The 17669-nt window shown below is 40.7% G+C and overlaps 1 protein-coding gene across 6 annotated transcripts in view; it reads left to right on the top strand.

Moving 5' to 3' along the window:
• The window catches only part of FMN1 (formin 1), a 430195-nt gene that overhangs the window by 195274 nt on the left and 217252 nt on the right, over positions 1–17669 (top strand). For 3 of the 6 annotated variants that reach the window (XM_043548088.1, XM_007069366.4, XM_043548090.1), the window contains 2 exons: positions 1172–1204; positions 14653–14714. In XM_043548088.1, coding sequence (XP_043404023.1) covers positions 1172–1204; positions 14653–14714 — 95 coding nt within the window. The remainder of the gene's footprint in view (positions 1–1171; positions 1205–14652; positions 14715–17669) is intronic. The other 3 variants (XM_043548089.1, XM_043548092.1, XM_043548091.1) reach the window with 1 other exon arrangement.

Here is a 17669-nt window from a genome sequence, read left to right on the forward strand (position 1 = left end):
AAAACAGGCTACCTGTTCACCTATCTGTTCTCCTATGGTATGGATCTCCAGGGTAGCTAAAGAAATTCCCGGAGGACACAGATGCAGCCTTCTGATAAATGCTATTGATTGACACAAGCAGTATTCTTTTCCAAAACAAGGCATCTTTTTATTTGTATAAAAAATAATCCATAATACAGTCGTAATCTAAAAACACACATCCCTTCAGCAATTTAAAGAGCACCGCAACTGCAATGACATACAGCTGAGATGATTCTAAGTGGTTGCACCCTGTTACAGATGACTAGTCTGTCACAGGCTGCTGACACAGTCCCTAAATGCTTTAAATCTTATACATTTCTTTCATTATCAACACATACACATTCTAAAACTATCCTGTAATTATAACTGACAAACTTACGCTATCTGCTGACACAGGACTCCTTCTGGTGCTACTGCTGCTTGCTGCTGCTGCTGCTTTCTCGCTTGCTTCTTCAGGTCTCCTCTGATCTGCTCTTTTCCGGTCCATTCTCCTCAGCTCCATCTGCACTGTCAGCACCTCAGCTCTGACTTTCTTGGCTGCCCACTGACACACTGCCTTTTAGACAGTCCTGTCAGAGCTTTCCAGACACTTTTTATAGTGTTTTTTCTTTTACTACACATTCCATCTTCATTCATTTTTTTCTTTTGCTACTACACATTCATTCACATGGTCACCGCTGCTGTTCATCTCAGAGTGTTATGATCTGCTGGATCCCTGCTAACTTGGTTTTTCCCGCCAATTTTATATTCAGTGCTATGTGACCTGCAGCTTCTATCTAATGGTGGAGTTACTCTTCCTTATTTATATTGGAAGCCAGAATTACAAAATGGAGCCTGGGGACTTCAAAATGGAGTTTCTCTGGTATCAGTGTGGAATTCAAGGGTTCTAAAAATGTACTTATGACTTAACTTTTAGCAGAGATGGTAATCTTTAATAGCAGTTAACAATCGAGACACAATTTTTCCTGATAATAGTGTAGATGGGTTTGCAGTAGTGAATAGTGACAATGATGAGTAATGAAGCCTTTAGAACTACTGCTGTTTGACATGAGAATCACCGAGGACTATATCTGATATATGTAATGAATATGAAAATATAAATATATTGTTTGAGGCTAAAATGCACTCTCGCTTATGCTTTTGTCTCTAGCGCACCTAAAACTTTACAAGGAGGGACCACCAGGTGGGTAGAGAGTGTATGTTGTTGTCTATGTGTGTCTAGTCTTTGGTTTCTCTCGTTTCCTTAAAGGCAGTGAGTACCTAGTTTATGATTTTTTCATAATGGAAAGATTTATAAACAGCATGTATTCAGGGCCTATCAAATTAACCAGGCCCCTTGTCATGCTGCAGCATAATGGGAAAATATTTCCAGAATTCTAACCTGAGTTTTATGGTGATCACTAAACCAATTCAGTTTAATCTAGCATGTCCCAGTTACAAGTGTCCCATTAAAATAAGTAGCATTGGATTAATCTCTCTCATTTGAGTACCTATCTCAAAAGGTTCTGTGTCTGAGTGACAAATCTTGCAATACTAAAATGTTGGGGCTCCCATGAACAGCATGACAACAGAGTACTGTCACATTTTTTGTATCCCATGGAACACATTGCTCCTAATTCAGAACAAGAATTTATTTAGCTCTGAGAAGGAAATACTGGCAATACCTCACCCATTTCAAAGCTGTGTGAAGGCAATTAGATACCAATATATAAATTCCTAGCAGAGTTATTCATGAATCAGTGGAGAAGTGTCTGGAAGCAAAAGCAGATTTTAATTGTGCTGTAAGGAAATGAAAGAAACCACTTAACCTATTAATACATAATTATTTCTACTACACTTATCATTTGAGCAAAGCTTCTGTCAATTAATTTTAGAGAAGCCTCTTGTACACTGAGGAAATTGCAGTACAAATCCAAGTAACAATGGTAGTCTAGTGACTCATGCATCAAATATGAGCACCTCTGATATTTTGTAATGTTCTACAGTACTGAGTGATATAGAAATGGCAAGAAATAAAAATATTTTAAACAAAGGCAAAATTATCTGTGGCAGAGAATAAATTCTCTCTGCAAATTTGGCATTGGAAGAATTGCTGAAGGTTTCTGATTATAATTGCAGAAAACTATTGCTCTATAGCTTAATTTGTGTTGATTAAGATTGACTTTCTCCTAGCAACATTTTTTTTAACTTTGCTGCAGGAATCCTTAAAAACAAAACCCCTTTTGCTTCTAACATCTAACTTCAAAATGTTTAGTCCAGAATATAAATATGGTCCTTTGTCTCTTTAAAACTAACCAACCTAAAATCTTTGTTATTTTAAAAATTGCTTTCTTTGCTTACATGGTAATATTTTTTAATAATGTATTTAAAAGAACCACCCACACTCTGTCCTTTTTGAAGTTATTGCAGTTGTAAGTTGGAGATATTAAGTGAAACTTTGTGTCAAAAATACATTTAATACCTTTGAGGTGCAATGACCCTTGACATACTGTTGATGCATTTCTAATCCTTCTTGGCCCCCTGTAATATGGATTGAACTCAAGCTGCTTGAAATCTGTTTTGTGTTGTCCTATTCTCATTTTCTGGAATTTGTAAAAGTAAATTTGTAAAATACTATCAGAAAACACTAAAAAAATTAAAGCACTAGTTGTTATGTGTTTAAATACTAATAAGGGACCTGCTCTGTGCAAGCTTGAAAGCTTGTCTCTTTCACCAACAGAAGTTGATCCAATAAAAGACATTACCTCACCCACCTTGTGTTTCTAATATCCTGGGCATGAGCAGTGCATATAAGAGGTTGGGGGAGGTTAAGCATCTTCCCAAAAGGCTGCCCATGCAGGGGGGGCAAATACCACAGATGCAGTGTGGGTCACCTCCCCTTGAAGTTGCGCTGACTTTGGAGCGCCAGAAGAGAAGCTCCCTGGAAGTGGAGGGGCCACCAGTGCCCAGACCGTGGCTCTGCCCCAAGGGCCCAACCCTGTTCGGCCTCTTCCCCTGAGGTATGACCCACTCACTCCTCTTTCCCATGGAGAGAAGAGGGCGGCAGGTAGGGGCAGGCCTCAGGGGAAGACATGGAGAGGAGCGGGACAGGGGGGTCTCAGGGAAGAGAGAGAGGGTGCTGTGGGGGTGGGAAGAGGCAGAGCAAGGGCGGGGCCTCAAGGGAAGAGGCAGAGTGGGGGCGGAGCCTCAGGGGCAGAGTCTCAGTCCAGGCATTGGTGGCCTCCTCACTCCTAGGGAACTTCCAGTGCTCGCGTGTAAGCCTCCCCAAACAGAAGACTCATGTGCTGCCTGGGATCTTGGTATTCAACATAGCTACACCAATCCTGCATATACTAATAGTCTAACAAATTAAAAAAACCCAGAACTATCATCAAATCAGTACGATAGATTCTGAATACCCTGCAACCCCTTTAGAACTTGCTTTTTGGTTTGCTTGCAAGTGTTGCTCTCCTCTTCTTTCATCTAGCCTGGTTCTGGTCGTCTAATTTTAAAAATAATATAATAGAAGAAGAAAAACTGTGATGTCTAAAAATGAGCAATTACAAATTTATTAAAAATCTGCATCTTTCCCTTTGTCGTCCTTGTCATGCTGTCTGGAGTGGCTCATGACCTTGAGTGCCAGCCTCAGGGCAGTGTGTCAAGAAACAGGACATACAGCCAGTTTGGGGTTTATGTTATATCATTAGATTTCATCAACCAAGTAACACATGTAAACTCCTAACGCACTAAAATAGCCTTAACATGGAGTCACAGACAGTCCCCTTGGTCACTCCAGTCTATCTTGCTACCTATGCCTGCCTTTTGATAGGTGGTCCCTTACACCAAAAATCACAACAATATTCAGGTAACTCCCAGTCCCAAAGGTCAATTGTACCTTAGATCTCTTACCAAAGACAACACTTGTAGCCAATCCTGTACTAAACTCAGTCAAGATTTGTTAGGAAAAAGAAATGAGTTATTTACAAGGTTAAAGGTGGTAAACACACACACAAATGAGTTACAGTCTTATGTTTGAAAAGGTAATAGACACTGCTGTCGTATGCAAGTGCTATATGTCCATTCGGGCTAACCTAAAATAACCAGTTAGGGATCCCCTGCTTATGCTTAGAAATTTTGCTCTCTCCAAGTTCCAAGCAGCATAGTGATAATTTTTCTTGACAGGGATTTTTATCCCCTTCCCCCAGAGCTCAGCTGATGGGATGAGGGTTTGTGCATGTCTCCAGTTCATAGGAGGGGCGGGGAGCAACCAGCAAAGTCTTTTTTCCATTCCACAGTGGCTTGTCTGATGTCTATAGGCCGCCTTTGTTGGGGAGGAGATGACACCTCTTGTGGTAAATTAGTATTTCACACTTGGTAATGCTTCTCCCCTGACTCTGGCATTTTGCAGTTTTAGCAAACACTTAAATATTACCTTAAACATGACATACAGAGATTACAAGTAAAACATGCAGCATCCCACAAGAATTTCATAAAGTTTGAACACTAAACACATTCTCATAACTCTAATATCTATTTTAACTATATTAACACACAGGAGAGCCAGGCTGCTTTCCAGCTATGCATTTTTCAGTCTTTAGTGAGGCGTGGGGGTCTTGGCATGGGCTATCACCTGGTCTGCCAGCATCACAATCCCTTTACTGGTAAGCCCCTGGGAAATGGGCTTCTCTTTGTCTTTGAAGTGCCATGTATACCTAATATACTGTACAAATAATTCATTATGCATCTTTTTTAAAGTCATTCTGCACATGGCTGTTGAAGGTGCTATCCACAACAGGAGCATTTCTTCTCTCAACCCATTTTCATCATAGATAGTGCTTTCTCTTCTTCAAACACTAGATATCTGACATGTATACCTGATATTTTCTTTATTTGTTTAAAAGTGTGTAAGCCTTTTGTTGATCAGCCACCCATTGCCCATTCTGATTGCCCATTTCTGTTTTTTAAATTACACTTTAACTCTCTAGCTTGTTTTTCAGTTTGTCAGAGCACAGAGCCAACTTTCTGTATGTAATTCATGCTCTTTACAATTTTTTTTGTAAATCCTATTTCTTTTTTGCCACCTATTTCTTTTAGATGTCAATACCATGTTTTGACTGGCACGACTTGAATGTTTTCCTGTTTTCTAAAGTGTGTGTGTCTGTAAAAAATATATATAAGCATCTAATTTCCTTGCTTTTGGATTCATTTGTCTGCTTCCTGTTTTTTTTGTCTTTATTTATCATTATCTCTATGTTCAGTACTGCAAACTCCAAGCATTCAAAAATCATGAGTCAAAATACTGAAATTGACTTAAAATCATGAGATTTTTTTTAAATACTACATTTGCGATTTTGCCTTCTGGATTTTCAGCCCTTTTAGTTCATGTTTATAAGCTTTTTCTTTGCATTCTCGTGGATTCGAAATACTTTACAGGAAAATCTCAGCTGTTTTTTTTTTTTTAAATATAATCACGACTCCAGCACGTGGGGCTTTAAAAAAAATACTGAATATTACAAGACTCACAAAAAAAACTCATGCGAGTTGTGAACACTGCTTTTTACACATGTAAGAATAATACATCAGGATTTCCATTAAGGAAAGGAGGCTGGCTCACTTAATCACTCCATAAGTTCTTGGTTTGTTCCTGAAATCCTGGCTCAAGAGACATTGATATGATATGAAATCACATGTGCCTGGAATACTTGAGTCACTTTGCTTCCACTTTTAAGATTCATGGCTATGCTTCCTCTTTGAAACTCCTCCTCTGTAGTACTTTGAGCATTTTGATAAATCAGAATAGGGCACTCCTCCAGGCCTTCCATTCAATTTGATTGGATTCAGTAGTCTCTTAAGAAATTCAGGGATTTCCCCTAATTTAGCAGGTCATGAAGAAATATGGAACAATCCAGTAAACTTTGGGAGTCTCAAAATATCAGTTTGTCTAGAAAGTGGTGCCACCAGGAGGAAACCGATTACAAGATCTTCTGATCATGACCCGAACAAAATTTTTGTACATTGTATAAAACTTCTAATTTAAAAATCCATTGAAACATCTAACAAATATTAAAACTAGTATAAAAAAGTAACTGAATTCCAAGGCTTACCTAAAACACATACATTCAAACACCCAGTCTTACATTTAAAAAAACAAAAAAACAAAAAAAACAGTATCACTTCTAATCTCAGGGCAAGCAAGCTGGCAAATACCGTAGTACTTAATTTCTCCTTTATTTTCTGCAGGCCCAATAGAAACAAAAATAGCTGTTAAAAATCCTTTTCTCTGTAAAAGTATTTTTCTTTGCAGTGGCAGAGATAATGGGGGTCAAGCCCCTTTAAAAAGGCACCACACATACACCTAAGCATATTATGCAAGTGACAAAAGGAAGTGTACAACACACATTTTTACATGGGACTGGAAAGTGAGTCTCTCTCATTTATCTGGCAGCAGTAGCAGCAGCTCCTGTCCAGTGGGGCTGGGCCTAACTCCCTACTCTGGGTGATGTAACATTTCACATGAGGTCACGTGGTGCTGTGATCCTGTGCACCATGTCACAATGCTACTCACTCAAATTTGGTCTCTGTCATGATGGAGGGGCAGCTGGGCCAAACCTGGGTGGTGCGGCGACTCTGTGCACCAGGTTGTAATCCTGGGAATGGGGAACCAGGCCCAGTCCAGTGGGACAGGAACTGTCACTCTAGAGTGAGTGTGGGTGGACTCACTCTCCAGCCCACCACGAATGACCCATCACTCCCCTGCTTTAAAACTCGCTTCTGCCACTGTTTTTCTCTATCTGAATACAGACTTGGGGTTTAAATCCTCACAAGACCCCATGACTTGAGTAGTGGTCAGATGTTGTTCTTCAAAATTATATTCTTAATGATCTTCTTGTATTTTCTCCCTCATACTGGTCTAATTTCTTCTTAAAACCATGGTTGTCTTTCATGCTCATGACACGTATGTTTGACTGGAGTCCCTTGATGACTTAGGTCTTTACACTTCAGGTATTAGAGTGAAGACAAGTTGAATTCGTTTTTATATGAATTAATGTACTTTCTCTCTTATTACCCAAAAGTGGTAATAAGAGAGAATAAAGTGGTTTCATACTTTTTTTAGTGTCATGAATGCTTTTTTAAAAAATAGTAACTGAAATATAGCATACTACTCCTCGTGCAGGAGGCTGGAAGAGGGGGAGCAGGGGGCTGGAGGGCTGAGTAGGGGAGGAGAAAGGGAAGCCGGAGCTGGAAGCTTGGGGGCTTAGACAGCTAAGGAGGGGAGGAGAGGGAATAGCAGGAGGCTAGAGGGCTGAGGGGACAGCAAGGAGCTGGGAAGCAGGAGGGAATGGTGTTTAATAAAAAAAGCCAAAATGCAGTTGGTGGGTTGCCTTAGTAAAAAGTTTGGGAACCACTGGACTAACTGACCTCTTAAGGTCCCTTCTGGCCCTACATTTCTATGATTCTATGAAAATTCAATTTATTATACGTAGAAGAGAATTGTAATTACAGCTGGTTGAAACTTGGAATTTCTGGTTCATGAGAAAATTTGACATTTCAAAATTTGGTTTTGGTCCAAATTGGAATGAAAACAAATATTTTTGAAATTTCCTGTGAATTGGAATGTCTGAAAAAAATTGGTTTTGGAATATTTGAGGCATTTGGAATTCCAGAATTTTGTAGTCAGCCCTGCACTTTTAGACATTTAAGTAAGTAATATAGATAAGACATAAGTATTGATTAAGGCTGGAACACAAGTAGAAGAACCAGAAGGCCTGAGGCCTGCCAAAGAAGTTAGCTTAGCCAAACTAATCAAGTCCTAAATTGTAGGTTCACATGAGTAAGTAACTGGTAAATGACCTTTATTCACAAGATGTGGTGTTGTTGTAAGCAATTGTGTTAAGAACTGGTGGTTGAAGAAAGAAACCACAAAACTTGAACTGTTGATATTTTAAGAGATTCCTGAGAAAGATGTACAGAAAATTGATGTAAATGATTAATTAACCTATAGAACCTGGGGACCCCAATGTAAGTGGGGTGTGGAAGTTCAGATAAGGAAAAGGGAATGAATGGACTGATCACGAATATGTATAAGATACAATGGCTTGCACCATAACACATTTTAAAACCTGTTACCTGGCCTGTGTGCCATAGGATACACTGGAACATGCTAGACTGATGTCCACCTGTTGATAGTCTCATCTACTTTGGGGTTCCCTGCAAGAGAAAAGGAAGGAATGCAAGTGCTGGACATTCAGTATTATCCTCCTCTCCTTTGCTTTATTGCAGTGTTGGTTTGCTTTGTTCATAAGATTGTTAATAAAGGTAAAGGTAATCAGAGTAAGTTGTTTCTCGTGTGCTCATTGGGTTTTCCCATTCTGATAACAATCTCAGTATTGTAGCTGATCCAGAAGCCAGACCCTCTGACCACGGCATGCTAATAGCTAGCCTATAGTTAAAATCTAACTATTAAATCAGGTTACAATTTCTTTTCACATTTTATCCCCCCCCCCCATTTATTACATTTGTATTATTTTACATTATTTCATAAAATGTCAGTAATAGCCATGCAGTATAGTATTTGGTAACATGTCAGTAGTAGCAAGCTTTGTGTAGCTCATAAGCTTGTCTCTTTCACCAGCAGAAGTTGGTCCAACAACAGATATTGCTTCGCCCACCTTGTTTCTAATATCCTGGGACCAACATGGCTACATCAACACTGCAAACAAAAGTGAGCAGATAGCTAATTTTATTTTTAGTTCACATTTACTTAACCAGTTTTTCAGAAGCTGGAAAAAGTAGGCTACAGTGAGGCTTATTCATTGGCTGTGAAATTTAAATGTGATTTCATCACTTGTGCTTGGCAGTCCTGCTTGCAAAGATACAGGGACTGGTGAACCTATTCCTTGTTTTTTCCCCCGCCATCCTAAGCATCATTGTCATTATGGTAATGATGAGAAACTAGATTTTTTTTCTCCCCTAAATGGTAACTTTCATGATTTGCACAACTTGTCTTTGGCTACTATATGTGGCAGAATAGTGGACTAAATAGATTTTTTCAGTATGGCAATTCCTATAAAGAAACCCCTGATGTTATGATACTTGCTATAGCAACAACAGTTTATTACCATTGACTTCATGAAATGTCAAGTTGCACAATAAAAAGAAGACTAAGAATATTACAGTTTTCCAAATGAGCAATAGATAAAATCTCTGCAGTTCCCCTGGGTTGAAATATGGGGCTTTTCAGAGCAAAGAAAAACTGTGCTAGAGACAGTCAAATTAATAGAACCCATGATCAGAATCTGTTGTTGGAGCTGAATGTGTGCTGTGTGGGAGTGTCACGGGGTCACTCACCACATTGGCGCCTCCTGCTGGGTGTTTTGGGAATTAGCTCAGTGCCAGCGGGTGCACCCTCAAGTGATGGTTGCTCTCTCATCCTCACCTCCGCCTGCAAACCCATTACGGCTCCTTTCTGGCTCAGCATCTGCTTCGTGGCACAGCCTTCTGGCCATGTCACCATCCGGTTCACCATCTTCCGGGGGACTCCTCCAACAAGAGTCCAGGCACTCCTCGCAGCGGCTTGGCAGTCCACAGCCACCTGGTCCTTCAGCGGCTAATGGGCAGGGAGGGGAGGAAGGACAGGCCTGTCCACTACTCCAGGCCCCGGCCCAGTGACCCTGCAAACAGCAGCTTCCTTCTGCCTCCTCCTTCCAGCTCATTATCTCTATTCCCTGGGCCACTTCCCCACAGCCTCACTTCCTTCTGCTCCTGCCTCTGGCTTGAGCTCCTTTGCCAGGTTCTTTCCAGGGCCTTGAGTCTGTAAGTCCTGGCAGCCCATCAGGGGAGCCCTCTAGGAAGCCAGTCTTCTCCCTACAGCTGACTCCTCCACTTTGGTCTGCAACTTCCTTTTATATAGGCAGGCTGGGCCCTGATTGGTTGTTTGTCTGCAGCCGCCCTAATTGGATGTTTCTCTGCAGCCACTCCCTTGGCTGCCTGCTGCTCAGCCTACCTAGGCTGGTTTTAACCCTCTCAGGGCCGGTGCGGGGCAGGCGCCCCGTCACAATGAGGTCATACTCTTTCCTATTGTCTTTCCTTATAACATATAAATCCTAAATTGCCAGCTCTTATCCTCTTTGCGTCCGCAGATGCTGAGAGTGCCTGCCACCTGACTTTTTTCTTGCTCTCACTACCCTACACTGCTTTGGTGTTGCAGCCTCCTAGTACATATGTAAAACTCCATGCATTCACATACAACTTGTATCAACAGTGCACTGGTGTTTACATCACTATTGTGGTTGCACTTTTTTCTGAGCAACATCTAAGTACTGTTGCATTTTGCTCTGTATCCCTCTGAGCCAGTATGGACAGAAAATTTAAGCTTTGCAGCTGCATGAGTCCAGTTACTCCTTGCCATTGGAATCCTACAAGTCTCCTCCCTTCTCACCTTCCTTAGTGATAATTTTGACAACTCAGACCCCTGGTTCTCTGTGAAGGACTCTTTCGTCAATGGGCTAAAATGGCTCACAGTGAATAGTCCCAAATTAGACTGCCCTTGTGATAAATAGCTAAGGAGAAGACTGAATCACTTGTTTACTGTCTGTGTCACACAGCACAGTACAAATTATTATATTCAGTCTTGGGTCTTATCTGTTGGGTTTCGTTTTCACTGTACCATCTTAGACCTACAGATATTAATGTTTGCTTAAGGAGGAGGTAAAACACACTTGCTAGGTGTCAACTCCTATTAAATAGATTATTTTTACAATATTTAAATTAACCGATGAGGAATATTTCATTTTATATCTATTCTTATTACAGAATTAAGCATCTACTTTAAACAGCACTCTCCATTATTACCCATCAGGAATATTTGTATTTTAGATACTTCCTTTCTAGTTTGGCTGGAATAAACATTACATTGGTCAGTAAGTTGATTTGCTACAGTATATCTGTTTATAGCATGCTAGAAAGTATATTAGATATACATTACAGTATGTTGATTTACAACACACTGTATATAAGAAATTCAAAGACTTGGACGCTTGCTTCTACCAGAGGTGATATGTTTAAGCAGAAGATTGGGTGCACTATTTCTTAGAGTCGTAGAGTTTAAGAGCAGAAGGGGCCACTAGATCATCTGCTATTGCTCCAAGCTTCAAAATTTTTTGGAATAAGGTAACTTAAAAAAATAATCTTATAACTAAAAGTTTTAGCATTCCAAGCTATTGAAATTATTCTGGAGTTTGCCAATCCAAAGAGTTGATGTAAGAGGCAAGAAATTAACAAGACTGCTACTCCCAAATGGTAAATAATATTCTGCCTCTTAAATAAAATACATGGTTTAAAAACCAACCCAAGCCATTTTCTCAGACTGGTCTTTTTTTCTTGACTTTATTTTGGCATGTTCAAGATCCCTGAGATACTGGAACCTTAGAATATTAATCTATATGCTACCCCTACAGAAATGTTAATTTACTTCTGCGTCAGAAAGTGTTTGGAGAATTCTTGTTTGGTAGCTGTAGAGGAGTTAGCCAATCTGGAAACAGGCAGCAACTAAGGAGCTGAGGATTTGTATATTATGTACAAACTGGTTAGGATTCCTATTTGGTTTTGTATTCCTTATTTTTCGTATGGTTTACATTGTTTACTGGATGAGTTATGTACTTAGACATTAAATCTGGTGAATTTCATGTTTATGATGGGTTTAAGGGAAGAGAGATATTGAGGAGATGACATTATAAGTTGTTTTTGCCTGTCCTTGTTATTTTGTCTCATATTTTTCTCATTTTACCAACCAAATAAATGTAGTAATTTCTCCTTTTGATCTTTTATATCAGTCCAGATGCTATGGTTTAGCTCCTTCTAGCTGGCAAAAATAGTTAAAACAATTTAAACAAGATCTACACATAAGATGCTTCCTGGCTCACAGACTTCAACTGTTTCTGTCTCCAGCTGGTAGAAAACCAAGTATCCTTTCCCTCTCCCTAAAGAAACAATTAAAAGAAAGGCACACACAGTCAGACTCCTCTGCCCCAAAGAAAGAGAGAATTTGTTTTTTTGTTGGTTGTTGTTGCTCTAGTTCTCTGTACTAGGCACCATATAAACCCCTAAGATAGCGAAACTTGTCAGTTAAATTTTGGCCTTAGTTTTTTTTGTTGTCCAATAAAAAATGTTGAATTTTGTTGAATGACTTCTGTAGTTTGATCACAGCTATTCCCAAGAGAAAGATACAGCACATATTCTATAGCCATCTGCTAATTTAAGTCTCTTTCCAGGGCAAATGAAGTACCTCAAAGGGAAATGCTTCTCTTAAACATGTTCAGTCTGGTCTGTGCTCATCACTCATTGCAGTTGTGGTCTCTGATTCTCCCCTACTGAGTCAACAGGAATTGTATCAGAGAGCAGGAGCAGAGCCATGTTCCATTGGCTGAATATGTTTAACTGTAGGGAGAGAGGAGGAGAGTAGCTTTAGTTGCCAAATGTGCTGCTGCTTCCTTAGTGCCATATGAAGGACTGACTACCTCTGGGCCCTCGGTCTCACTGGCAACAAGCTTTCTTTAGAGAATGTGAGCAAGTGCCAACTGTGATTTATGAATGTAAGCACTAACAGTTACTCCACTTACTAAACACAACAAATAGTCAGCTTTTGTAGTCTGGTTTGCTTATTAAAAGAAAGAGCTCTACCAAGCATGTAATCAATGTAGCTAATATTATCCTAGAATGCTTTCATGTCAGGAGACAGAAGACTGTTTCAGTTCTTTAATTATGTTTTCAAAGCTAAAATGCAAGTATATTTTCATGACTAAGCAGTTATGTGTTGACAAGCCCATCTTCCCCTGAAATTCAAGCTTAATTTTATGCAGACCCATATGGCTTTCTTTCCATTTCATTACTCAGAACTGTGAATTGTATTAATTAGAGTCCTATTTGTTGGAATCATGATGAGTTTAAGGATATACAAATTTATTTTTACCGATTGCGCCATACGCAAATAACAATCAAATCCATATTATTGTATGAAATCTTTTCATGTGTGGTCTGTGATTTGCAGTTACAATTTTTTAAAAGATATAATAAAATCTTAGTCTAACAAAATATTAAAAAGAGTCTTACAAAATATTAATTGCACCCTCAGCAAGTTCGCAGATGACACTAAGCTGCGGGGGTGGTGGGGGGGTGAGGTAGATATGCTGGAGGGTAAGGATAGGGTCCAGAGTGACCTAGACAAATTGGAAGATTGGGCCAAAAGAAATCTGATGAGGTTCAACAAGGACAAGTGCAGAGTCCTGCACGTAGGAAGGAAGAATTCCATGCACCACTATAGGCTGTGGACCGACTGGCTAAGCAGCAGTTCTGCAGAAAAAGACCTGGGGATTACAGTGGATGAGAAGCTGGATATGAGTCAGCAGTGTGCCCTTGTTGCCAAGAAGGCCAACGGCATATTGGGCTGTATTACTAGGAGCATTGCCAGCCGATCAAGGGAAGTGATTATTCCCCTCTATTTAGCACTGGTGAGGCCACACCTGGAGTATTGCATCCAGTTTTGGTCCCCCCACTACAGAAGGGATGTGGACAAATTGGAGAGAGTCCAGCAGAGGGCAACGAAAATGATTAGGGGGCTGGGGCACATGATTTACGAGGAGAGGCTGAGGGAACTGGGATTATTTAGTCTACAGAAGAGAAGAAGAGTGAAGGTAGCTTTGATAGCAGCCTTCAGCACCTGAAGGGGGGTTCCAAAGAGGGTGGAGCTAGGTTCTCAGTGGTGGCAGATGACAGAACACGAAGCAATGGTCTCAAGTTGCAGTGTGGGAGGTCTAATTTGGATATCAGGAAACACTATTTTACTAGGAGGCATTAAAGACATTAAGAGATGGAAAATCTCTCTCTTCCCTGGGTAGGCTGTTCCAGTGTTAATTACTCACACTGTTAAAAAAAATTTTCCCTCATTTTTAATTTGAAATTGTCTGGCTTTAACTTCCAGCCATTGGTTCTTGTTGTGCTGCCTTTCTCTGATATATTAAAAAGCACTTTGATGCCTAGTATTTCTTCTCCATCAAGGCACTTATACATCATAAGCAAGTCACCTCTCAATCTTCTTTTTGATAAGCTTTAAGGCTTTTAAGTCCCTCGCTGTAAGGCATTTTTCCAGGCCTCAAATCACTTGGCTTTTTTCTGTACCTTGTCCAATTAGTCGATATGTAGATGTTATCAGCTTTAAAATTGAATACAGTTCAGTGCAAGATTTGAATACTAAATGTAGATATTCCTTCAAAACTTTTTGTGTGTGGTAGAAGCATGCTATCAACTCCGCTTTTTACCTCAAAAACCAAATCCCAAGTTTCTTCCCGTTACCTCAATTTGAAATACATTCCCACTCCACCCATACACTTTACTCCTCTCCCTGTGTGAGAGCTATTTGTATTATCCTCTGTCATCACTAACACCATTGTCAGTATGGCCATGTGTATCTCCTGATCCTGGAAACATTTTCTTTGTCATCTTTGTAGCAGGCCTACTCTTCAGAAGCCTCTACCTATGTTTTTGGCATGGAAGCACGGTATGAAATGGCATTGTGTCTAGAGTGTCATGTTTTCATAGACAGAGGCTTTTTTTGACTTTTATGTCATTAATCTGAATCGCTTCTTTATTTTTTTACAGAGTACCATGCTGCAATTTTGCAATTAAAGAGGGAAAACAAGGAAGAAGTTGAAAACTTAAAGGTACATCTTTTTAATGATGCTGATTTGTTATAGAAGTGATTTTTTGTTCTTTAAATCTTGTGCAAGTTGCAGATTTAAGTAATCCAGTATGTGGTTTATGTTCTGATATTAAACATATTTTTGGTTTTCTCTCTAAAAGTAAGTTTTCAGCTGATGGGCAGCTCAATTAAAGTTAGTTTACTTAAAATCCATATATGCAGTCACAAATCACTTTTAAAGGGATTTAGCATTTTTTCAAATGTTTCTTTTGTAATCTTGCTGATTGTATCACTCCTGCAGGGCACAGGGCAAATTCAGCCCTCTGACTCATCAGCACTGTAATTTGTAAACTCATTTAGTATATTAAAACTCCAAGACTTAACTCATTGCTTTTTCATTTAAGTAGTAGCATGGATTTCTTGTAAAGTGCAATTATTCTCCAAAAAGTGCCCATAGGAATTGCATTTGTGGGGTTCTGTGTCTGTGATTCCATATTTTACTACCTTTATGAGTAAAAGAATGTTTGTTTTCCTAAATGCCACCTCTGAAAACCCGGTCTGGTTTCTGACTGTTAGAGCTAGAAAGATCACAGTTCAACATAAATCGAAAAAGTTCTACGATCTGAATTTAATTAACTATCCTGTGGATGGGATATGAACTCATCAGAATCGAGCCCACTCTTCCGAAACAATGTTGGCTCTGCAGTGCTAACTGAAGTACAAAGTAGCAAAAGCATATTTTTGTCCCAAAAGCAAGCAGATGTGGTTGAATGTATAGCACAGGAGCAGATTTGTTGAATAAGAAGCTGGTGCCAGTTTTAAACACTTTGAATTATCTTCTGGTCAAACTATCTAGCACTTTTCTAGCACTGCACAGCGAATTAGGTGCAATACCTGCACCATGGTACCACAGTACGTTTTTCAGTGTGTAAGTCACAAATTACAAACACATGCAGCGTTTCCATTGTCAACATTAAGGCAAATGGAATTGAAGACAGCAGGTAGAAAAAGTCTGAGCCTGGTGACATGAAAGGCAACATGTTTGCAGAAGCTTTACTAATAGATTCCACTTGTTGGGTGTCCTCCAGTGCTAAATGTTGTATTTTTTCCCTCTGTTACCCCACACACACTGACTCTTCTTGTGCTGGTATAATTTTTTCAGTTTTCATCATTTTTCTTGCGTCTATAGTATGAAATCTTGCCCCACTGAAAAGTCAATGAGAAATTTGCCATTGACTCCAATGGGACCACGATTTTATTCATATTGTTTGGTTTTTGAATTTTCTTCAAAATTCCTTGAAATGTATCAGTCTTGGTTTTTAATGCTGAAGACTTAGAATTTATTGATTTCTGTTTTTAAAAAGCATGTACTCAATAGCTGTAGATTAATCAATCAGATTATCCTGTCATATAAAAATTTTCAATATAACAATATAAAAACAAGTCCAATTAGCCTAATTTCATAACAAAATCTGGTCATCCAGCTGAACTCCTGTTGAGTGTTGAGTTCCAAGGAATTTTATCTCCCAAATTACTAAAAATTTGTAGTCTAGAGAAACAAAAAAATGGGAGGCCAAATCTTAATTGTGTGTTTTAATGCCAACTCATAGAATTGTAGGACTGTAAGGGATCTCGAAAGGTCATCTAGTCCAGTCTCCTGCATCCCTTACAGGTGTTTGTCTAACCTGCTCTTAAAAGTCTCCAATGATGGAGATTCCCAAACCTCCCTAGGCAATCACAGCACAGGGATGTGATTCCCAATATTTTAGTCACATTGCGTTCTTGACATCCTTTAGGTGACGCTATGCTTAAAGATAAGGAAAAGCCTCACAATTATTAACCATGACTATTGGAAAAGAAGAAGATTGTCACAGTTACCAGGCTAACAGCACCACCTGTAGGGCCGGCCTTAAGGGTGGGCCACCCAGGCATCCACCTAGGGTGCCATGGTCAGGGGGGCAGCAATGCAGAGGTGTGTGTTGCCAGTGTAGTGTCAGAAAGTGCTCCTGGCTGGCTGGGGAGCGCTGCAAAGTTGCAGAGGTGATGCATCGGGGGGTGGGGGGCACCCAGATTTCTCTCTGCTTCTTCCTGGCAAAGGAATTTTTTTGTGGGGGAAGCAGTTATGCAGAGATACTGCTCATTCCCCCATTACTCTGCATCTCCCTAGGGGAGACTGTAAGGTGGGCGTGAGGAACAACGCCGGCCTCCCAGCATACAGGTCACTTTCCCCACCTGTGCTGTGCTGTCAGGCAAGCATCAGGAGCTGCTGCTCTCCTGCCTGCCCCTTACACAGCCCAGGTGGGGAAAGTGACTTGGAGAAAGGGAGCCCTGATGTTGCACCTCACTCCCAACCCCACACTCCCCAAGGGGACCGGAGGAGCAGTGTTCAAGGGGGGGAGTGAGCAGCAATGCCAGCCACTCCATGCATCCAGATCGTTTTCCACACATGGATGCAGGAGGGGGATGTAGGGGTTAAGGGTGAAGGGGGCACAATGCAGGCATTGGGGACACAGGAGGGGGCAGGCATTAGGAGCACAGGAGGTGGAGAGCGCAGGGATTAGGGGTGCAGGGAGCGTAGGGGTTGGGGCGAAGGGGGAGTGAGGAGCTTCTGGAGCCCACAGGGACCAGGGGCAATGGGGGACACCTGTGGGGACCAGGGGCACTGGGGGAGTGCCGTGCCCACGGGGGCCAGGAGCGCCAAAATACAAGTTTGCCCATGGTGCCATTTTCCTTAAGACCTGGCCCTGCTGACCTCTCCTGGTCTCTTTGAATGCATCCCTTCCAGGTCTCGGTCCTCAAGCCATCACCTTTGTTGGGGTGGAATCCCACATGATTCTCCCACTCTCAGACCAGGCCTTGGGCTGCCGTCCCCCTGTACTAACCATCATTACTAGGCTTGCCAACTTTGTAATATTTAAAAACTGGACACTCCAACAGGAGGGCCGGAACCTCTCTTTACCCGCCCCTTCCTACAGGT

The sequence above is a fragment of the Chelonia mydas genome, chromosome 6 (assembly GCF_015237465.2).
Source record: "Chelonia mydas isolate rCheMyd1 chromosome 6, rCheMyd1.pri.v2, whole genome shotgun sequence".
In the NCBI taxonomy this organism is placed as follows: domain Eukaryota; kingdom Metazoa; phylum Chordata; order Testudines; family Cheloniidae; genus Chelonia; species Chelonia mydas.